Source organism: Rhinolophus sinicus, linkage group LG11, assembly GCF_036562045.2.
Source record: "Rhinolophus sinicus isolate RSC01 linkage group LG11, ASM3656204v1, whole genome shotgun sequence".
In the NCBI taxonomy this organism is placed as follows: Eukaryota; Metazoa; Chordata; class Mammalia; order Chiroptera; family Rhinolophidae; genus Rhinolophus; species Rhinolophus sinicus.
The window spans coordinates 75,617,060-75,641,739 of record NC_133760.1 but is presented as its reverse complement, the minus strand read 5'-3'; the positions used below and the strand labels follow the sequence as shown (position 1 = coordinate 75,641,739).

The following is a 24,680-nucleotide window of genomic DNA, read 5'->3' as shown; positions in this document are numbered from 1 at the left end:
GAAAATTGAAATAACATCAGAACAACAACTCACAGAAAGCTGGTCAGAATTCTTGGCCTGACTGGGTTGATTGTGTGCTAAAATAAGAATACCAACATTCTCCGTAGGATTTAAACAAGACCCAGGGTCTCTTAACATTCCACTCAAAATGTCCAGGATAGAATCAAAATTACCTGGCATACAAAGAACCAGAAAAATATCAACTCAAGTAGGAAAATACAACCTATAGACACTAATTTCTAGATGACACAGATGTTGAAATGATCAAACAAAGACTTTTAAAGCATCTATTTTGAAAATGCTCCAAGAAATGAGGGTGAACACTTTTGAAACACATGAATAATAGAAAATATCAGAAAAGAAATATAAAATGGAAAGAACCACACAGAAATTTTAGAACTGAAAAATGTATGCACTATCTTCACAGTGAAATCATGAAATATTCATGTCACTGGATAAGACCAACTTCAAAAAGGAGATGACAGAGGAAAGTGTGAGTGAACTTGAAGACAGATTAAAAAAAAATTATCCAGTCCTAACAAAGAAGAAAAGAAAATTTTGAAAGGAAATGAACAAAGTCTCAGAGATCTCTGGAACAGTTCTACAAGGTGTAACATTGTTTCATGGAATCCTAGAAAGGCACAAGAAACAGTCCATTGCAACAAAAAACATTTGCAGAAATAATGGCTAAAAACTTCCTAAATTTTGTCTGAGGCATACACCTAGAAATTCTATAAGTCCAGCAAACTCCATACAGGATAAATCTAAAGAAATCCACGCAAGGTACATTATCATAAAAGTGCTGGAAGTTAAAGGCAGAGACAGAGTCTGATAAGCTCACAGAGACAGGTGACACTGGATTTTGCTGTATACAATGCACACTTTTTGGCCTAAATTTGTGAGGGAAAAATAAGGATATGCATTATACATGGGTAGTACTAATTTCATATCTATATAAGAGTTTTCAGTTCTTTTATTTATGCTTATGAGTTAAAAGTGTAACTCTAAACATCAATAATGATAGCTGTATGAAAATAATACCCTGGAATATGATAATGGGCTTTTTTGAATTTACCAGGAACTTGTAACGATGAAGAATTCTGGCCTTCTATGATGTGTAAATATCACAAATTTGTTACCGGTACATAACATGTCTTGTACCTTGTATCTGTTCTTGTGTTTTATAATTATTTGTTACATAAAATTTCTTGTACCATAATATGTTAAAAAATAAATGCTAAAATTCCTTTATAATACAAAAAACAAATACTTAAATGTAAACAAATAAAAATTTGAATTAAAAAATTAAAAGGAAAGATATTTTTCCCTGAAAGTTTGGGCCAAAAACATGGGTGTGCATTATACATAGCAAAATATGGTACATTACTTGTGGGCAACAAAGGAGAATGATGATTTGAATGACTACACATTTCTCATCAGAAATTATGAAAGCAGAAGGGAAAGAAACAATATTTTTTAAAGCTCTGAAAGAAAATAATCCTCAGCCCAGAATTCTATATCCAGTGAAAATATCTGTCATCAATGAAAGTAAAATAAAGACTCTCTCAGATGAAGGAAAACTAAGAGAATTCATTGTCAGACCTGTTTTAAAAGAAATGCTAAAAGAAGTTCTTAAGACAAAAGGGAAATGATACAAGAAGGAAACTTGGAAAATCTTAAATAAAGGAAAGGCAAAATAAATGGTAAATGTTAGAAACTTCCACTTCTCTCCAGTTATTTAAAATATGTTTGATGGCTGACAGCAAAAATGGTAACAATGTCTGATAGTGTTTTCATTGTATGTAGAGGTAGTGCATAAGAAACTATATCAAGCAGGAAGAGTAAAGGGAACTTATATGGTGATAGCTTTCTACATTCCACTTGAGTTAGTAAAACATTGATTCTAAGTATACTGTAAAAAGTTATGAGTATATAATATAACCCATATAGCAACACTAAAGAAAACTGTACAAAGAGATATAGCAAAAAACATAATACATTAAAATAAAAAATGTTCAAATACTCAAAAAGAAGGCAAGAAAGGGAAACCAGAAAAATGCAAAACAGAATAAACAGGAAATTAATAATTAAAGGGTAGGCATAAATCAAAACATATCAACAATTACATGAAATATATATGGTCCAAACACAAACATTTAAAAATAAAGATTGAATGAATGAATAAAACCATAAGACACAACTATATGCTGGCGACAAGAAACTCACTTCAAATATAATAAAGGTAGGTAAAAGAAGAATAGAAAAATACATATCGTGCAAACAGTTTTTAAAAAGCTGAAGTAGATATGTCAATATCAAAATAAGTATCTGAGCAAAAACATTTACCTGAAATAAGGTACATGACATAATGATAAAAGGGTCAATTCACCAAGAAGAAATACAGTCCTAATGAATCACAAACATTCTTAGGGCATCTAGATGAATCCTTTCCAGAAGGCTTTCAATTTTCTCAATGCAGAGTTACCACAAGCCTTAAATTTGTAAAAAAACAAAAACCAAAATACCTGTGAAGTGTAATAAAGCTAAGCACAATAAAATGAAGTATGCCTGTAATGATCTGAGATATATATCTATAGCTATCTATATCTATCTATATCTATCTATATCTATCTATATCTATCTATATCTATATCTATATCTATATCTATATCTATATCTATATCTATATCTATATCTATATCTATATCTATACTATATCTATATCTATATCTATATAGAAATAATTACAATTAGTTTAGTAAACATCCATTACCACACATATGGTGTTTCCCCGGTAAGACCTAATCAGAAAATAAGCCCTGGCATGATTTTTCAGGATGACTTCCCTTGAACATAAGTCCTAATGTGCCTTTTGGAGCAAAAATTAATATAAGACCCGGACTTATTTTCAGGGAAACATGGTAGTTACAATTTTTGTTTTCTTGTGATGAGAACTTTTGAGATTTACTGTATTAGCAACTTTAAAATATACAATACAGTATGGTTGACTATAGTCACCATGCTAAATACTACATTCTCAGGACTTATTTATCTTATAACTGGAACTTTGTACCTTTTGAACACTTTCACTCATTTCACCCACTCCCCACCCCTGCCACTGGCAGCCTCTGTATCTATGAGGGGTTTTTTTGTTTGTTTATTTTTGATTTCACATATAATGATCATACAGTATTGGTCTTTCTCTGCCTGATTTGTTTTACTTAGCATAATGCCTTCTATGCCCATCCATGTTGTCTCAAAGGACAGGATTTCCTTTTTTCTAGCTGAATAATATTCCAGGGTGTGTGTGTGTGTGTGTGTGTGTGTGTGTGTGTGTTGTGTGTGTCACATTTTCCTTATTAATTCTTCTCTCATTGGACACTCTGGTTGTTTCCATGTCTTAGATATTGTGAATAATGCTAAAGTGCACATGGGGGAACAGACATCTTTTTGAGATAGTGATTTCATTTCCTTCATATAAATGCTCAGAAGTGGAACTACTGGATCATATGGCAGTTCAATTTTTAATTTTTTGAGGAACCTTTGTACTATTTTCAATAGTGGCTGCACCAATTTACATTCTAATCAACAGTGCACAAATGTTCCATTTTCTCCATTCTCACTAACCCTTGTTATTTTTTTTTTATAACAGCAATTCTAATAGGTGTGAGGTGATATTGTGGTTTAGATTTGCATTCTCCTGATTAGTGGTATTGAGAAACTTTTCCTATACCTGTTGGCCATTTATATGTTTTCTTTGGAAAAATGCCTATTCAGGTACCTTTCCCATTTATTAATCAGATTTTTTTCCTATTGAGTTGTATGAGTCCTTTATATATATTTTGGTTACCAACCTGATAAGGGGTTACTATTTTTTTGCTTCGCTTTTCATGAAATATGTTTTTACCTTTACTTTGAGTCTGTGTGTGTTTTTCGATCTGGAGTGAGTCTCTTGTAGGCAGCGTATGTAAGGGCTTGTTTTCTTATCCATTCAGTCACCCTAAGTCTTTTGTTTGGAGAATTTATCCATTTACATTTAAAGTAATTGTAGATAGATATGTAGTTAGTGCCATTTTGTTATTCATAGTTTTTATCTTTTTTTCTTCTTCTTAGAGAAGTCCCTTTCACATTCCTTATAATACTGGTTTGGTGGTGATGAACTCCTTTAGCCTTTTCATGTCTGGGAAGCTCTTTCTTGGTCCTTCAATTCTAAATGATAGCTTTACTGGGTAGAATAACCTTGGTTATAGGTCCTTGCTTTTCATCACTTTGAATATTTCATGCTAATCCCTTCTAGCTGCAAAGTTTCTGTTGAGAAATCAGCTGACAGTCTTATGGGGCTCCCTTATAGGTAACTAACTTCTTTTCTCTTGCTACTTTTAAGATTCTCTCTTTGTCTTTAATATTTGGCTTTTTTAAATTATGATGTGTATTAGTGTGGGGCTCTTTGGGTTCATATTGTTTGGAACTCTCTGTGATTCCTGAGTTGCTTTTATTCTTATATATCTATTTTCTTTACCAGGTTAGGAAAGTTTTCCATCTTTATTTTTTCAACCTGGTTTTCAATTCCTTGCTCTCTCTCTTCTCCTTCTGGTACCCCTATTATGTGAATGCTGGTATGCTTGATGTTGTCCCAAAGGCCACCTAAACTACCCTCATTTTTAAAAATTCTCTTTTCTTTGCCATTCATTTTGGGTATTTCCTGCTACCTTGTCTTCCAAATTGCTGATTTGATCCTCTGCTTCATCTAATCTACTGTTGATTCCTTCCAATGTATTATTCATTTGTTATTGTATTCTTCATTTCTGATTGGTTCTTTTTTATGTTTTCTATCTCCATTTTTATGTTTCCTATTTATTTGTTGAAATTCTGCCTGAGATCATTGGTCATCATTATAATCAGTATCTTGAACTCTACATCTGGTGGAATGCTTGTCTCTATTTTGTTGAATTCTTTTTCTGGAACAAGTTTGTCTCTCCATTTTGGTTGCCTCCCTGTGTTTGTTTCTATGTATTAGGTGGAGCTGCTATGTCTCCCAGTCTTAGTAGAGTGGCCTGCAAACAAAGGCCAGCTGTTGCTAGTGTTGGGCTTGGAGCTGCTTAGCAAGAGGTATGGGGCATGCTGAGGCCAGATATTGCTTTTGGTGCTTTGTGAACTGTGAACCTTTGAGAGATTTTAGGAAAATCTGCAGCATGAGTCAAGACGTGCCATTTGTATGGAAAAGCCAGTGGAAGCAGCTCGGGTGAAATGGCAAGTTGGGTACAACAGGGTCTCAGGGAATCACTAGGGCAGGGTGAAGAGTGTTAGCCAGGTTGATGGATACTCAGATATGGTGGCCTCCTGAGTCTGAGTCTGCAGGCTGGATTGGGGAAGGGCTCAACAAAGGAACAATGGCCTCTGCCAGCACTTTTGCCTTGGAGAAAGCGGGCCTTCCAGCCCTCACCTTGAAGCCAGACAATTCAGTTTTTCCTTGTATGTCCCTGGTGTCTTCTGAGCTGCTTCCCTAGCACTGGAGCTCAGAGTAAGTGAGTAAGTCTGTGCGTGGGCCCTTTAAGAGGAACAGCTGGGACTACAGCAGCCCTCCATCTCACTCAGCCACAATGTCCTCTGATTTTCACAGGCAATTATTGTGTGGGCTTCTCTTCCCAGCACTGGAGCACTGAGCTAGGGAGCCTGGTGTGGGGCTGAGACTCTTTACTCCTCTGGGGGAACAGCTGAGATATCCCTCCCAATTTTAAATTCCTATATGTGTATGTAAGATCAGCCTATTCGGCATCTCTGCCCCTCCTACCAGTCTTGAAGCAGCTTCTTCTGTATGTCCTTAATTATAGGATTTCTTTCAGCTAGACTTTTATTTTTTTAACCTTCATACTAGATTTGTAACTAAACCCACAACCATACTTATATTCTGAATTTAGCTGTATATTTACCTCTATCAGTGATATTTAGATTTTCATGTACTTTTCTGTTACTAATTAGCACCTTTTTATTTCAGTTTAAATATGTGTGTGTTTTTTTTAAATTTCTTGTAAGGCCAGTCTAGTAGTGCTGCATTCCTTCAGCTTTTGCTTGTCTGAAAAACTTTATACCTCATCCAATTCTGAAGGACAACTTTGCTGGGTATAGTATTCTTGGTTGGCAATGTTTTTCTTTCAGCACTGACTATATTTTGCCACTTCCTTCTGGCCTTCAAAGTTCCTGCTGAAAATTCTTCTTATAGTCTTATGAAAGTTCCCTTGCATGTAACACATCATTTCTCTCTTGCTGATTTTAAGAATCTCTCCTTGTCCTTAACTTTTGACAATTCAATTATAACATGTCTTGGTGTGAGACTCTTTGCAGTCCTCTTATTTGGAACACTCCAGGCTTCCTGTATCTTGATGTGTGTTTCCTTCCGCAGGTTAGGGAAGTTTTCAGCCAATATTTCTTCAAAAGGTCTTTTGCCCCCTTCTGTCTTTCTACTTCTCAGATGCCTATAATGTGAATATTTGTTTCCTTGATGTTGTTCTGTAAGTCCCTTAAGCTATCTCAGTATTTTCCATTTGTTTTCTTTGTGCTCATCTGATTGGATTAATTAGAAACTTGCCCGAAAGGCTGAAGCTTTTAAGATAAGCAAATAATCTTCTTTTAGGGAAAGAATGGCATTTCAGCATGCTGCTTCTGCTCTGGGTTCTGAGAGGTTAGCTACAATGAGTCCATGTTAACCCTTAAAGAACTGTCTTTTAGAAAGACAGATACCATATGAGTTCACTTATATGTGGAATCTAAAAACAAAATAAACAAATGTACAAAACATACAAATTCATAGATTCAGATAAAAAACCGATGGTTGTCAGGTGGAACAGATGTTGGGGGTCTTGGTGAAAAGAGTGAAGGGATTAAGAGGTACACATTGGCTATTACAAAATAGTCACAGGAACATAAAGTACAGCATAGGAAATATAGTCAATCATATTGTAATAAGTACATATGGAGTCAAGGGGGTACTAGACTTAATGGAGAGATCACTTCCTAAGTTATATGAATGTCTAACCACTATGGTGTAAAAAGAAAGTTATTTTTAATTATCCTTAAAAAAGAACCATCTCTTAGTTTACTATAGCCTCATAAGTCTCACGGATACAAGCCCCATTGGCTTTCAAAGCTAGATGTTTTGGGGGCCCAACTCTCGGGTGCAGGCCTTAAAAGTTGAGGCATGATATGTGGGTTCCAAACCATTCACTCCTCGGTAGAAGTTGGGAGTTGTTAGTTACCTCCTGGTTGCGGGCTGCTGTGTCAGTGGTGAGGTTTATTGTGAGATTGTGTCTCAGCCTCTCCTACCTGTTTTGACGTGGGTATTTTTATCATTTACCTGAGGTGTAGGAGCTACTCAGGTAGTTTATGGATTTCTTTCAGTAGGAATTGTTCCATATGTAACTTTAGATTCAGTATGCTCTCGGGAGGAGGTGAGCTCAGGAGCCTCCTATAATACCATCTTTAACCAGAACCCATCCAAAACTTAGTGTTTTAAAACATCAATTTATTATTATCATTCACAGTTCTGTGGACTGGATTTAGGCTGGTTGTTCATGCCTGGGATCTTTCATATAGTTGCAGTGCTTGCAGTCAGACATCAGCTGGGACTGGATTCATCTGAAAGGTTAACTGGGAATGAGGTCCCATATGGCTTTTTAACTCACATATCTGGTAGCTCTGTGATCCTCTATGTGACCTGGGCTTTTTTCATGCTGGCTTAAGGTTCCAACTCAGAAGAAGTAAAAGTTGCCACACCAGTTAAGGACTACCCTGAGTCTCATCAAAGCAGTCAGACAACCTACCCAGATTCAAGGGCATGAGAAATAAATTTAACTTTTTGGTAGGAGGGTAACAAGGTAATCATGCAGAAGAACATGGACATAGGAGATGATATTGTGGCCATCTCTGGAAAATATAATCTTCGACAGTCTTCCCACTGGCCAAAACAATTCATATTCTTTCTGCATGCAAAAAACAACACAAAAACAAAAACAAAACACACTCTTTCCCACAAGTACCCCAAAGTCTTATTCCAATATGGCATAGGCTTGAAATTTAGGACCTGTCATCTAAATCAATTCCAAGTGACGATAAGGCTCCTCAGTGCTGATTCCAAAACGTATATGACAATTCAACAGGCTTAGAACAGTCATGACAATTTTGCCCAGTTGGAAGATTTACACCATTAGATATCAAGCTTAGTTTACTATAAAGCTATAATATTAGGACAAGGTGATATGGTGCAAGAATAGTTGGAGACAAATTAATAGAGTCCAAACATAGAACCCTATACATAGGGCCAACTTGATTTTCAGCAGAGGTGCAAAGCAATCTAATGGGGAAGAAAGTTTCTTTCAGTATTTGGCAATAGAGCAAATAAATGCTTGAATGGCCAAAATTAATCTTAAGCCCTACCTCCTATAATACTCCTAGAATAATTCGAGATGGATCATAAATATAGATGTGAAAGCTAAAGACAATCAAGTTTCATGAATAAAACACAGGACCTTAATAACCTTTGTAAAAGCAAAGATTTCTTACACAGAACATAAGAAGCACTGTGAAGAAAAAGAGAAACATATTGCACTTAAGAACTTCTGTTCACCAAAACACACCATTAAGTAAAATAGTAAACACTAGTCTGAGAAGATATTTGCAATACTTATAGTCAATAAAGAACTTTATCCTGAATGTTTAAAGAGTTCCTACCAGTCAAAAAGGAAATAGGTAGACAATCCAATCATAAAATGGGTAAACACTTGAATAGTCACTTCACAAAAAAATGAATATCCAAATGTCTAATAAGTATATGAACAAGGCCAAGTGAAAAAAAAGGAGAATAATCAGACTTAAAGTTTTCTGGATTCTAATTTTAAGGGAAAGAGAGAACTATTGGTGCTCTTTAGAATTTCCATGTGACATTATGTTAAAAATTTAATGATAATTACTAAAAAGAATAAAAAAGAATGTATAATTTACAATCTGGTAGGGAAAAGGGGAATTAAAAAACAAAATTCATAAATTCAGTGGAAGTTAGAAAGGAGAAACATTTTAAAAAACATAAGGGATTGTAGAAATAAATACAAATATAGCAATAACACAATAAATGTAAATGTACGGTTTTCCATGTTTTTAAAAATGATTTATTTTTTTAGTTACAGTTGATATTCAACATTATATTAGTTTCATATGTACAGCATAGTGGTTAGATATTTATATAACTTATGCAGTAATCCCCCGAGTAATCCAGTACACCCCTGGCACTATACATAGTTGTTGCAACTATACTGATTATATTCTCTATTCTGTACTTTACATCCCCATGACTATTTCGTAACTACCAATTTGTATCTCTTAATCCCTTCACCTTTTTCACCAAGTTCCCCAACTCTTTTCCCCTCTGGAAGCCATCAGTTTGTTCTCTGTATCTATGAGTCTGAGTCTGTTTTGTTTGTTCATTTATTTTGTTCTTTAGATTCCACATATAAGTGAGATAATATGGTACTTGTCTTTCTGTGACTTACTTCATTTAGCATAATACCCTCTAGGTCCATCCATGTTGTCTCAAATGGTTACAATTTCATTCTTTTTTATGGCCAAGTAATATTCCGTTGTATATATGTACCACTTCTTTATCCAGTTGTCTACTGATGGGCACTTGGGTTGCTTCCATATCTTGACTATTATAAATAATGCTGCAATGAACATAGGGGTGCATATATTTTTTCGAATTAGTGTTTTGGATTTCTTTAGATAAACACTGAGAAGTGGAATTGCTGGGTCATAAGGTAATTCTATTTTAAAACTTTAAAGGAACCTGCATACTGTTTTCCATAGTGGCTCCACCAATTTACAATCCCACCAACAGTGAACGAGGGTTCCCTTTTCTCCACATCCTCGCCAACACTTGTTTGTTAATTTATTGATGATAGCCATTCTGACAGGTGTGAGATATTTCATTGTGGTTTTATTTGCATTTCCCTGATGATTAGTGGTGCTGGGCATCTTTTCATGTCTATTGGCCATCTGTATGTCCTCTTTGGAGAAATGTGTATTTGTAATCTGATGCCAATCTCTAGGTATGTTGGTTCTGGGGCCTCTTGGGTGGGGTTCTGGTGCAGGTCAGCCACTCCCTGTGATTGGCTGAGGAGTACTTGGTAGGAGCTACAAAGCAATCCACAGTTGGTCACTGCCTGTGCTGGACCTGGAGGCACTTGGGAGAGGCCATACTGTGAACTGAGGATGTCTGCCAACAGTACCAGGCCTGGGATACTGCTGGCAGAAGCCCAGGATACCTCAAGGTCTGCTGCCACCTGCCAGATTCTGTAAGGCTCGGCTGCTGATACAGTCTCATGAAGCATGCGAGTTGGGTGAGGCAGGATCTCAAGGAGTCACTAAGGTTGGACTAGTGTTCACCAGGTTAATATAGATTCTGGCTTGGTGCCAGTGCTGAGCATGAAGCTACTCAGCAAAAGTCTCAGGGATCACCAAGGCTAGCCACCACCCACCTGGTGTTCACAGATCCCTGAGAGTTGTCCAAGAAAGAATGTAATGTGTGTGGAGCTGGCTGCTTCCCAAGAAAGTGCCTCAGGTATTGAATGGGTTGCGTGGGGTGGGGTCCTGGTGTCAAAAGGATGGAATGAGCAGGGTTCACTAGGCCAATACAGATTCAGATTTGGCGGTGTGGGACAGGGCTCAACACTAGAAAGAAGATACCTCCCTGTCAGCTACACAGGAGGAAGTTTCTACACAGGGAAAATAGTTACTGTCCCTCCAGTCCTTGCCCTGAAGACACACAACTTAGTCTCTCCCTGTATTTCTCTGATGCCTCCCAAGTCACTGTCCCTCTTCCAGAGTCCAGGGTGAGTGCCTGTGAACAAGTGAGTGTGTGCATGGGCCATTTAAGAGGATGTATGGGTTTCCCACAACTTTTGTCCCCCTTGGACAGTCAGAATTCTTACTGTTTTTCACATACAGATGTTGCAGGGGCTTCTCTTCCTGTCACTGGTACTTGGGGCTGAGGAGCCCAGAGTGGGGCTAGGGTCGCTTGCTCCTTCAGGGGAGATATCCACAGCTGAGAGAATCCTCTAGTTCTCAACTGCTACACACAAGTGTGTGGCCACCTGTTACACATCACTGTCCCTCCAACCAGTCTTAATGTTGTTTCTTCTTCATAACCTAGTTATAAAACTTCTGTTCAGCTAGAGCCCTCAGATGGTTCTCCAGGTTGATTGTCCTAAAATTTAGTTGTAATTTTATTGTGGCCGTTAGAGGAGGCAAGCACAGTGTTTATCTACTCCACCATTTTGGGTCCTCTCTCAACATATTTTTTTTTAGACTCTTCCATCTCTGTTTAAAGATAGGGGTTGGCAGGTAGATTTCCTTTTAGGATACAGAAAAAGTGAAAGTATAATGATGATAAAGGGCATACCAGGCAAATAATGTATTTTTAAAATTATACCTATATTAGTACCAGGCAAGTTAGATTGTAAGGCAGAAACATTAGTAGAGATAAAAAGGTTGATTACATAATGATAAAAGATACAACCCACATGGCAGACAATAATTTTGCTTAAATTCGCCTAACAATATATTCCCACAATCTTCATAGCAAAAATGAACAGAAACACTAGGTTAAACTGACAAATCCATAATCTTTGAGATTCAAACCAATCTATCTCAGTAATTATCAAGTTTGCTTTTGCTATGTAACACATAGCTTAAAACAGCATTCAGCTGGGTAATTTTTCTCAATCGGGGTCACGCATGTTCGATGGCCTCACTCACATGAGTATGCTGAAATGAGGGATAACTGGCCCTTGTTTATCTCATCATCTATTAAATTATCCTGAACTTGTTCATGTGACAGTAGATCAGAAAAGCAGCAAGAGAGCAAACCCTAATGCACAAGCATTATTCAAATCTTTGCTTGCAATACGTTTTCTCTTGTCCCATTGGGCAAAAAAAGTCGCATAGCCGATCTGGGTTAGGGAAGAGATTCTACTTTTTTGATGGACATACTGTCCCATTACAAGGGCATGAATGTAGGGAAGAAAAGATTTTGTGGCTATTTTTACAACCTATACATTGATAGAGCAAGAAGACAAAATTAGTAAGGCTGTAAGATTTGAACAATACAGAAGTTTTGTATGATTGATATATGCAAATCTTGTACTCCACGATTTAAAAATACCAAATCTTTTAAAGCAAATATAACACACTTACAAAAATTCATCACAAAGTTCCAAAACTAATTTCAGCAAAAAAATGAAGAACTGCTCTTTTATAAACCTCATTTTCAGATCAAAATTCAATAAGCTCTATTTCCCAAGGGCATGTGTAGAGATTTTAAAATGTTTTTAAATAATTCACTAATCAAATAAAAATTAATAGGAATTAGAAAATATTTTGAGTGGAATAACAGAAATACTATGACATAATTTATGGGATGTAGCTAAAGTGACATGTAGATGAAAATTTTAGCTTTAAGTGCTTATACTATAAAAGAAAAATGATGGTAAGTAATGAACTGTATACATGGCCTCAAATTAGAAAAAGAATTAACTCAGGAAAGCAGAAAGAAGAAAATAAAAAAGAACAGAAATTAATGAAATACAAGACATAGATTCATTAGAAAGTTTCAAGAAAAACATGCTAAGTCTGTGAAAAGATTAACAAAATAGACAAGCCTCTTCCAAGATGGATCCAGAAAAAAGAAAAGATAGATTGTTTAATAATAGTGTTGTGAAAATTGGTTCACGATAAGGAAAGAAAATGCTATTAGACTCCTATTTCACACTGTGTACAAAAATAATTTTCAGGTATATTAAAGACCAAAATATGAAAAGTAAAACTTCATAACAAGAAATTATAGGTAGATTTTTAAAATGTTTGGTCAGCAGAGAACACCTAGACAATAAATTATAGGTAGATTTTAAAAATGTTTGGGCAGCAGAGAACACATAGACAATAAATTATAGGTAGATTTTAAAAATGTTTGGGCAGCAGAGAACACATAGACAAAAGATAAACAGTAGGTTGGACATAGTCCAGCATGTTACAGATAAAGCATTAGAATTTCAACTAATTAGAGGACTAAAGGTAACAAGAAAAAGATGATCCAGTAGGAAAATAGGGAATGATAATGAAAAAACAATTTATATAGAGAAAAAGTGGGCTATAAAGAGATGATCAGTTTTACTAGTAATCATAGAAGTACAAAATAGAAACAATCAACTCAACTGAATCCATCAGACAAGAGAAAATGTACGTCAGTTAATATTAAGCATTTGTATGGCTGTGGGAGCACGAACTCACGTACTGCTGACAGGTCTGTGAATTAATATACGAGTAGCCTGCTTGAAGAAGAGCAGAATAGCAGTGATGCCGTCAGGCTGTCACCTGGAGAAAGATGGCAGGTAATTCAGGAGGTTTGATTTATTCACAGAGACTATTTTGAAAGGTGTGGGCAAAGGAGCTGCTATGACCTCCAGCCTGGAAGGGACAGGGTGGGGTGGGGTGGGGGTGGGGACTGCCGGTTCCTGGCACCCAGGAGCGAATCTTGTAGAGGATGCCTTGAGAGGAGCAGTGTCCGTCAGCTGAGGGATACAGATCCCATCCTGCAGGGAGTAGACCCAGGTGAGTAAACACCTGCACCTCACTCTCCCTCAGGTCTCCTGCTGGGGTACCCTGTTGGATAAACCCAATCAGGAGCTTTCCAGAGATTCAACTTCCCAGGGAGGGGCGGGTGGAGAGAGAATCTGGGGGTCAAACAGAACTTTCTGGCAAAATCAGTTGTTAATGAAATTGACAATATGTGTGCCCTACAACCAGCTATTCTACCGCTAAATTTAGTTAAAAGAAACATTGCTACAGGTTCATGAGAACACATGTACAGGTATATACAGTGCAATATTATTGAGAATGTCAGAAATAACTCAAAATTTAGGTAAAATGTGGGATGGACTTATGATGGAATATTATAGAGCAGTTAAAAAAATGAATGACATCTTCACTTTTTAACGTGGATGCATCTGAAAACAATATTGATGGAAAGAGAGAATTGCAGAGCGAGGCGATTAGCTCCGTATTAGCTGGGAATGCCTTTGGCACCATAAACAAAAACCCAACCACAGTGGTTTAAATAAAATAGGGGGTTGTTTTTGTCACTCCGCAGAGTTAGATCATCCAGAGCCGGGACGCTGCTCCAAGAAATAAACACGCAGGATTTATTCAGTGTTGGTGGCGCATGGCTCCATCTTATGGCTTCCAGGGATTTCGGAGCAGCCCCCTTTCTGTGCTTCGAAGTGAATCACTACATGTTACTTAGCAATTCAGTAGACTCGGACTTTCCATCCATGATTTTAGTATTCGTTTTCAGGTAGACATGAAGTGGGTATTTTTTCAATCAGGTGAATTTAATGAATAAAAAGCTGAGGAAACGTGTACGTCTCAGGTGGATGAATTCAGGCGCCCCACGTGTAAACTGTTTCCTGGAGATGCCTTCCTCTTGTGACCTGAGGTGAGAGGGTGGGTATCAGGGTAGGATCGAGCAGTCCAACAGAGCCCGAGGCACATGCTTCCTCACCCCACCACCGGGCTTTATTGATGGAACAGCAAGAATACAAACTCTAGCTCTCTCCACCAGCACAAGAGGTTTTAACAAGTTTGGCTCTATAGTCAAGTGGTTTCTGCTTCTAACCTGTAGCTGATTGTATGTGAATATGGCAGTCTGCTAAACAGGGAGACAGAAAAGAGAGGGAGTCTCGTCAGGCATCTATCTGCTTGATCTATTAACCCTTATCTTGTACATTGTGAATACATCTGGGTCAGTTACGAGAATTTAAGCATCTTTAATTATGTCATGACATGATAGAAAGTATTTCTCTCAAACTGAAATATGGTACTGGCAATTAGAAAAACTGAGGTTTTTTTTCTCATGTAGAGTATCATTTTTTGGTGCAAGGCACTTTAATAAATGCTTGATGATAGATTAACAACAGAAATTATGCTGGCTACCATTTATTCAGTGTATGCCATATACCAGGCATTATAGAAAGCTCTTTATATGCTTTAGTACACTTAATCATTGTAAGAAACTTATAGTTTAATTAAATTAGTTTATGAAAATATAGGTTTTGTTGAACTAGATAAATGACTGGCATAGTAAATGCTCAACTAAAGATAATTATTTTTAGTATGATTATCACTGTTATTGTCATATTCTAGGTGAAGAGGCAGAGACTTGGAGGGCTTAGGTCTAAAAGCCGCACAGCTAATAAGCAGCAGAGCTAAAATTGGAACTTGGGTCTGGCCACAAGTCTTGCATAAATTATAAAACTGTAACCATTTCAATGTCATCACCTTTAACACTCTGACCATAACCCTGGCTCAGGATGATTTTTATTTCTCAGATTATGAGACTAAGTTTCAGAGAAAATAATTAATAATAATCATATATTTCATGACTTTTGCAAGGCACTGCTGCTTCCCTGGGAAACAAAAACTGAGGTGGAGATGAGCATACAGGACATTTGTTAGGAGCGCTCTGGAGAGCCACTGCTATGCAAGGGAAGAGAAGGGCGTGGACTGGGCAGGGGAGAAGCTGGGCTGTGACACAGTCTCAGTGAAGAGGGGTGGCCTTCCAGTTATCCTGAGTTGGGAGGAGGCCCCTGACATTGGGGCCGTTAAGTTGCCGTGTTGATTAGTCACTCCTGGGAGAGGGCATGCTTTGGGGAAAGCAGTTTTCTTCAGCAGAGAAAAGTCACAAAGAGGGCTGTCTGTGTACTTCCAGAAGCTGTGGGAATAAGTCCTCTATTCCTGAAGGGAGATCTAAGAGCCACACACAGCATCCACTTGAGGATATGAAACCGTACTAAGAACAAAATCCCCAATTTTAATTTTATTCTATGATGTTATTCCTATTTTAGCCAGAAACTGATTTAAGGACTTTGCATAGTAACTCTAATCTTTCATTGCCACATTTTAAATCCAATCTTAGTAAGCCACAGGTAACCATGAGTATTATTGTAATATTGCCACTAACATGACAATTGATGGTAATATAACCACTAACATAATAGTTCATTGCAATACTACCACTGACTGGATAGGTACAATATTAGTACTAAAGATTCTAGATGTCTTATTTTAATACCTCACATTGGGGGCAGGAGAAATTGTATATGTGCAATCCCAAAAATTGGTTTAACACTAATAAACCTTGAATCCATGATGAGTAGAAGTTTACATTAAATTTGGTCTAAATCTCTTCTACAAGATTTCACACATTAGGAACGTTGTAGATTTTCCCTTTGTAGCTTTTTCTGTTTGGTCGGAGGGCATTGGTTGAGGTGGAGACCTACTCCCACAAGGAAAGAGAAGTGAATCTATCACCACACTCTCAACTGTGGAAATTTAAAAACATGTTCAACCACACCCTTTCCCATAAAAGTCTTACAAAGTGGTTTCTTTTTAAAAAAGTTTACATCTTTAAAACGACAAGAATCCCATTCTCTCTCTCAACAGTAGCAAAAATATTTAGGTTTTCTGATCTCATGTAAAATATATAATGTAAGGGTATAGTCTCTTAAACATAGTAAACAATAATTGTTTAATGAATTGAAATGTCATTACTAGTTTCCCCAAAATATTATAAAATATTGGCATTGACTGAACATTAAGAACAATTCTCATATCAGATCTCTGAATGTGAGATAAAAGCAAAACCAATTAATGAGGGATTAGATTTGTCTAGTAAGCATTGATTATCATACATAAAGCCCCTAAGGTTTTGTTCTAATTTCAGATATCCAAATTGGATCCATTTCTGAGGATGGCATTATTCTGATTTAGTCTGAGATAATCTATGTTGTAGATGAGGAAACCAAACTCAGAGAATGTACGAACTATTGACCACAAGGCTAGAACCAAGGCTACCTTCTGCTATCTGTCAGTGGAAAGGTGAAGGGCAGGTTAGGGCTTGAGGGAAGAGGCAGCATGTAACATTAGACATGGACTTCAAAAGGAAAAAAAAAAGATTAAAGTGTTAGGAAGATCCAGGAAGGAAGGAAGTTCAGAGAAACAATTATGGAAGACCAGTTGAGACGAAAAGGTGAATACTATCTTACTAAGTCCAGAGATGGTGCCACTCCTGACTAATGTCCTTCCTTTACTCTCCCTCCAAAAATGTTATGAACACGTATTAAAAACGTGTTCATTTTGTTTGGAATACTGATAAAATAATCTGAACTTACAGGTAGAGAAATGTAATAGAGCATTGCTCAAATGGTTTAGAATTAGTATGTCTAATAACTAACAAATGTGTCACATAAGTCCAGTATAACATTTTCATTGGCACTTGCAATAAATGTATTACTCACTGGTGGATGTGCCAAAAGGAAAATCCCCACCCTATTCCCACCCCCACAGAGCTACAAATGATTAATTATTAAGTAGTAACAGTGACTTGGAGTGCAAACAGAAGTCATCATGGTTATCCTTATTCTCAAAATTAACTTTCAGTGTTAAGATAAAAAAAAAAAGGTTGGTACTAATAAAAACACCCTATTAAAAACAAAACAAAACAAAAATACCTCAGTTTTGATTCTGGTGCTTGAAGTTGTAGCTGGTTTCATTTCTGAATGACATCCTTTTAAACTTTTAAATATCCTGTTTCCCATATTTGATAATTAGTGAAAATTATGTATTAGCCAAAATTGAGAGTGTAGCTTTGTTTTACCCATCACATATCTAGTCCTAATATATGTTGGTCAAACCTAGGCACTCATTGCCTTTCGCTTCTAATAGACTTTAGATAACCTGAGAAGTTCCAGCATCCTATATTAACCTAGAGCTAGGTAAAGCTTATGTAAAAAATATTTACCTAATGTTTCAGACTTAAAAAAAAAAATCTTGCACACTGTTCTGGGCCAAGCACTATTTGTATACTAAGCACACAGCAGATACCTTAGAAATATTGCTTAAGGAGTTTCACTGCCAGGATGGAAGTGTGAAGAGCTCCATGGATGTACTCCCCAGAGAAACAAGCAAAGCTAGAGAAAGCTATAAAAATACAACCTTTATGGAAAGTCTGTGGAAAGAGTCGTAAGAGCTCAGAACAAATGAAGAAACAATTATTCAAGAAAATCTGCTAACACTGAGCCAGGACCCCTTCCCTCCCTTGCCACCCAACCCCCAACCCCAACCCCAGGTCATCTTGGCTTGACAGAAACTCCACTCGGGACATAATGTGACCAAGAAGATGGGGCTCCCTCTTCCCTCAGCTCCCAAACAGGGGTTTTCATATCTCATCTAAAGGGCAAGCTGCCAGCATTTCATATCCTCTCCAACTCCAAGCTCACATAGCTAAATTCTGGTGACTGTGGCTGAGAAATGGAGGGCTCCATCCTTCCACTGATACCGCAGGAATGCTAGGCCAGAATACTGGGACCTTGCCCTCCATCATGCCAGCTCACTCACAGGGCACAGCCGTGAGAAGCACACTCAGATCAGAGGTGACTGCCCCATCCAGTACCCAGAGAATAGTGGCTTAGAGATTTTGCCCAGGGGGAGAAGCAGCTCATAAGAAAGGGGAGCATGAAAGCTCTCCCCAAAGGAACTGACTTTATTTGAAAAACAGTGTGGAGAAAAATCAAGCCTAAGGGTGCACTCGGAGACACAGTGCCTCTTAATTAGGAGCAAGAAACTAAACTGTATGTTAGCTAGTTTATCAGAGAAAATCAGGAAAACAGACAGCTAAGAAGCAGGCTCCCCTGATCAGAATAAACCTCAAAAGGTGGCCTCAAAAACCAGCCCTGCCCAAACTTAACTCTATCAGATTGCTGAGCAATTCATGCCAAAACAATGTCAAAAATAATAATCAACCAGTAATTAGTAGAATCATAAGGTTGGGTGTAATACCAAATGAGGCAGACAAACCTATTAGAGAGGTCAGAGAAAGAGACAGTTAAAAAGAGCCTTGCTAAAATCACTATATCTGGGGTGACTCTGTGCTTGCCCAAGACTGCAGCCTCTGAGGAGCCATATCACATTTTGGGGGAAACAGACTTTACTAAAATAGGCCAGCCAAGTCATTCAACAAACAAGCAAACAACAACAAAAACATTCCTTGAGGGTGTAGAGAGAAGAATCGCTGTCCAGAATTGCTAAACTGGATATCTAAAATACCCACTTTTTAACAAAAAGTTATGACATGCAAAGAAACAGGAAAGTGACCCATACACAAGAAAAAGACCAGGAAACAGAAACTAATCGTGAGAGGCACCAGATGTCATATTTAATAAAGACTGACTTCAAATAAGCCATTATAAATACACTCAAAAACCTAAACTATGCTTAAAGAAGGAAGTTATAAAGAAAATGTCTCATCATAGAGAATATTAACAGATAGAAGGCAAAAAAACAACAAAAAAACAAACAAATGGAAATTCTGGAGTTGAAAAGAACAATAACTAAAATAAAAAAATCATTAGTGGCTCAATAGTCGATTTGAACTGGCAGAAAAAAGAATCACTGAACTTGAAGATAAAAAGGAATAGAAAAAAGATTCTAAGAAATAATGCCTGAAAACTTCCAACAATCGATGACAAACCTTAATCTACCCATCCAAGAAGCTCAGTGAACATGGAGTAGGATAAATTCAGAGACCCACACCCAGACATGTAGTAAAAATGCTGACAGACAAAGAGGAAATCTTGAGAGCAGCAAAATTACTTGGCATGCTTGTCATGTACAAAGGAACCCCATGAACTCAACAACTGACTTCTCATAAAAAACATGGAGACGAGAAAATAGTAAGATGGCATATTCAAAGCACTGAAAGAGAAAAAAGAAACTGTCAACCTAAAATCTTATATTTATCAAGACTTTCTTTCAAAAATTAAGATTAAAAAAAAAGAGATTTCCAGAAAAACAAAATCATAGAGAATTAATTGCTAGCAGACTTACCTTACAAGAAATACTAAATAAAGTTTTTAGACAGAAAGTAAACCCAGGCAGAAATCTAAATCCACACACAAAAACAAAAAGCAGTGATAAAGGTAATTATAAAAGACAACATAAATACATCTTTGTTCTCCTTCCTTCTCTTAATGATGTAAAAAGCAACTGTATAAAGGAATATGTATATAATTGTATTGTTGGGCTTATGACTGATAGAAATGTATCACATTTGAAAATAACAGCATAAAGGAGGTGAGTGGGAGTCGAGTTGTATTGGAGTATAGAGATAACACTAGATGGAAACTTGAACCCAAGGGAACAAATGGAGAACCCGAAATGGTAAATAAGAATGCAACTATAACACTCTATAAGTATAGAGTTGATCATTTTTCTTTTGTTTCTTTAATAGACATAAACTTATATAATTATAACCCTGATTTACAACATGTACAGATGTAACATGCATAACAGTACAAAAGATGGAAGACAGAATAGAGCTATATAGGAGGAAAGTTTCTGTATCTCACTGGAATTAATATAAGTCTGAAGTAGTTTCTTATAAATTGAGATGCATATGGTAAGCCCTAGAGCAACCACTTAGAAAATAACTTAAAAATATGGTGGAAAAATTATTAGAGATTTTTCTATGAGACATACAAAAAACAAAAGTAAAGTGACTAATATTTCTGTCCAATATACCAGTAATACACCAATAATAACACTGAATGTGAGTGGATTAAACAATTCAATCAAAAGGCGGAAATTGTCAGACTGGATAAAAATGAAAAATAACTCCGTTTTAATTGTGTGACATTAGACTAGGGTTGGCAAACTACAGGTTGGTGGGCAACTGCCTGTTTTCTGTAAATAACTGTTATTTACCACAGCTACACCTAACTTATGTATTGTCTACAGGCGCTTCTGTGCTACAACAGCGGTGTTAAGAAGTTGTGACATAGACCACATGGCCTGCAAAGCCTAAAATATTTACTATCTGGCCCTTTCCACAAAAAGTCGGCCAACTTAACTAAAGGAAACCCACTGTGGAAATTCTTCAACTGATCCTGTTTCCCAGGGCAATAGGGAGCAAGGCCGTCCCTGGGAGTGAGATGGGAGGAGGTGTCAGGAGTCTGAGGGCTGAGAAGCATATAGAGCTGCCCGGGGCAAAGGTTAGTGACTGTACCCGGGAAACGGATCCGAGTGCAAGCGCTAAGCTGCCACTTCGGAAGAGTGGCAAGCAGAGCTGGACTGCTCCTGCCATGAAAATGCATTAAGAACCCTTGAGAAAGGAAATCAGAATCCAACCAGAACTGCCCCTTCACTTGTCCCCTTACATCCAGCAGCATTTAAATTCCTGCTATCCTATGATTTCTCAAATTCCCATGTGTGATAGTTTCCTGCTGAAACAGCACTTATGAAGCGCCTCGTGTGAGAAGCTATCAAGCTAGTTTGATGCCGCCTCCCCTCTCTTCCTTCATGGTCACTGTGAGGACTTTTCTCTAGTTCTCTTCTTTGGGTGTTCAGAGATGCAGTTCACCGTTCCCGCTAAACATTCTAATTACTTTGGGTTGTCTTTCAGCCTTGTGATTATAACTCCTGTTAGCAATTATTCTCTCGACTAACCTCAGAAATTCTCCTGGCATCTCCTCCTAATGAGAATACTGTGAAGTCATAAAATTCTCTACACAGTCAAAACAATAGTGGCAAGTAAGCATGCTTCTCTTTGAAAGATACCTGCACCCCAAGAGCTGCTTATAATGGATTATCTGAATTCCAAAGATATAGAAACATCTGATCCCAACTAATTAAAAATTAAATACTAATTAATAAACAAGTTTTACTACTCTCAAGTACATAGAATTAAAACTTGGTTTACAACATTTCTAGCTGTGATTTTAGGGAGGTCTCTATGGAACTTGTTTGAAGAAGAAAAATGATTTGTACTGAGCTACCTTCTAAAAGAATTAATATTCCAGGAGTGATACCCACCTCGTAGTAAAGCACTGTAATCAAGTCAAATAATCAGGGTAGGAAGAGACTTACAGGCTAGACAAAACAACCAGTATCAAACAAACCATTTGGAAAATCTTATTTATTCTACTGATACTTTACCATGAACAATTTAATCACAAATGCTGCCCTACTTATTTTCAGTCTGTAATCTGAAGATTATACTGTGTGTCAAGGGAATAAAAATACTGTGATACTGTGTGTCAAGGGAAATATTTCTTTCCTCTGAATAGCCAATAGGGCAGATCACTATTATACCGGATTCTGTGATAAGTCCTTTCAGAAAGCAAATATTTTATTAATTTGTATTTTAATAGTTTATCCTAATATTTGATAGATGCATATGATTTGGTTTGTCAGAGGAAAAAAACAGTGACCTATCCAGCCAGCAGAAGAACTATGATCATCTTTAAGGTAAACTGAGGTGAAAGACCATTGTAAGTAGGTAATCAAGTGGTATGTCTGTCATTTTCCTAAATTTTTTTGTTTTGTTTGTTTTTAATTGGGGAACACTAGGGAACAGTGCCCACCAACTCCAAGTCGTTGTCCTTCAATCTAGTTGTGGAGGGCACAGCTCAGCTCCAACTCCAGTCGCCATTTTCAACCTTAGTTGCAGGGGGCGCAGCCGACCATCCTATGCGGGAATTGAACCTTGTTGCGAGCTCACACTCTAACCGATTAAGCCATCCGGCCGCCCATTTTCCTAGTTTTTTTTAATAAAAGGAAACCAAGCGCCTTTTATTAAACACCTTCTGTTTACCTAAGCAAGTGCTAGCAGGAAACATGATCTGTGTTAAAAAAAAAAGCTATTCTCCTATCCATATTCCAGTTTAGTTCGAAGTCTTGAAACCATTTAAATGAGGGATATCTGAAAAAATATATGTCTTGCTATGGCACTTAGGTTAAAACGTCAGACACCAATTCTTTCCAATGACACGTGGTTGAGTATATTTTCAGAAAAAGAATGATGATTCAAGTCTTGCTGCTCTGGTATAATCAAGAGCAGAAATTGCTACTAATTGTAGTTCCTTACACTGTTCTTTCCACAGTTTTTTCCCTTTGCTTGATGTTTACCTTTCAATAGTTGTAGATCAACTGAATCTGTTCTAAGTTATGGTACTAAGTCAAGCACGATTTAACTACTATGTTCCCTGCTAAATTGGGCCTGCCCTTTTTATTATCACTTTTAAAATCTGAGTATTATTTTGATTTTGGAAAAAAAAGAGAAACTGTGTATTACTTCTTTAGATTGATACGAGAAATTATATGCCAAATGCCATTCATTTTCATAACATCCTCAAGAATGTTCCACATAGTGTTATATGTTCCCGTTAAGTACATTAGATAAAAAATTCTAATGTATTTTGTGATTATGTAAGAAATTCTTTCTTACATAATAGTGGGAAGGAAAATAAGGACTAAAAAATAGCTATTGATTTATGAACACTTTACAGATTCTGTAAGATTCATTGTGACAAATAAACACACTTTTTTAGATGTCAAAGACTATTAGATAAAACTTTTATTTTGAATGTGATTTAGAGTCATAGGATCAAACTTGAGAATCACTTATAACTTACTACTTGATCAAAATTAACATAAACATATAACAAATTATATTTTAACTCAAACCAACAAACCACTTTCTAAAGAACAACTTCCCGCTCTGTGCTGTTATAATACTTCCTATGAAGTATTGGCAAAGAATGTAATTATATTGTGCCACAAATGATTGAAAAAAAGGAAAAAAGCAATGTTTTTAGGTAACTTGAGTAAGACATACATACATTACTCAAAACAAATATGAAGATTATTTTCTCTGGAAAGTTAGCTTGCAAATGAAGAGAAGAAACCCAAACCCGCATACTGCAAAAGCCGTCCTCTTCAAAATTCCACTATTCCATGTAGATACTTCTTCTATTAATGGTATATGAGTTGGATCATTTTCTCGTTCATTTTGCAACTGATATTTAGTATAGGGGGAAAAAAAGAGTTAATGTATAGTACACCAAAAATAGAAATATATTTGATTTTTAGAAAGATAATATATCCATAATAATACATACTTGGTTTAGATGTAGCCAATAGAAGATTCCTAAGGAAGATTTAAAGTGAACATGTATGTCTAGGGAGACAGCCTTTCTTTCCCCAGGAGCCATTTATATAGTAAATCATTAGTTTCACTTTAAAAATAAATGCTCTCATAGATTATTATATTTTCATATCATGTTTTTATGTCATGATATAAAGTTCCTTTAATGATAAAGTTTCTATTTTGACCTATAAGGAATGGCAATTGTTACCTTTTTCCTTATGTATTAAATATCAATTGATTTCTTACAAAAAAGTTCACCATTCTTTAGCGTACCTGTAATGCATGAAATTTAAAAACTGGAAGGTTTGATGCTAATGCTAGAAGTTTAATTTTTTATTTAAATATAATTGTAAAAGCAAATGTTAACAAAAACTTAAGTGGTTCTTTTAGTACTTCTCAACAATGAAAGTACATGACCCAGTCAGTTTCTCAATTCCCATACATAGAACTTTCTTGCTAAAGAAGGTCCCCCAACTTGTGTGTGTATGTGAATGCGGAGGGGGGGAGCGGGGAGGAGAAGGACAAGAGAAGAGATGAGACAGTTATTGGGGGAGAGGCAGAAGAGGGAGAATGAACAGAAACCAAAAGATCCTTGAAA

At 36.7% G+C, this 24,680-nt stretch overlaps 1 protein-coding gene across 1 annotated transcript in view; it reads right to left on the bottom strand.

The window, feature by feature from the left end:
- Window positions 1-23,491: 23,491 nt before the first annotated feature.
- Window positions 23,492-24,680, bottom strand: part of ASZ1 (ankyrin repeat, SAM and basic leucine zipper domain containing 1) — a 47,193-nt gene continuing 46,004 nt past the window's right edge. Inside the window, exon 13 of the mRNA XM_019743200.2 lies at window positions 23,492-23,950. Coding sequence (XP_019598759.2) covers window positions 23,798-23,950 — 153 coding nt within the window. The 3' untranslated portion in view covers window positions 23,492-23,797. The remainder of the gene's footprint in view (window positions 23,951-24,680) is intronic.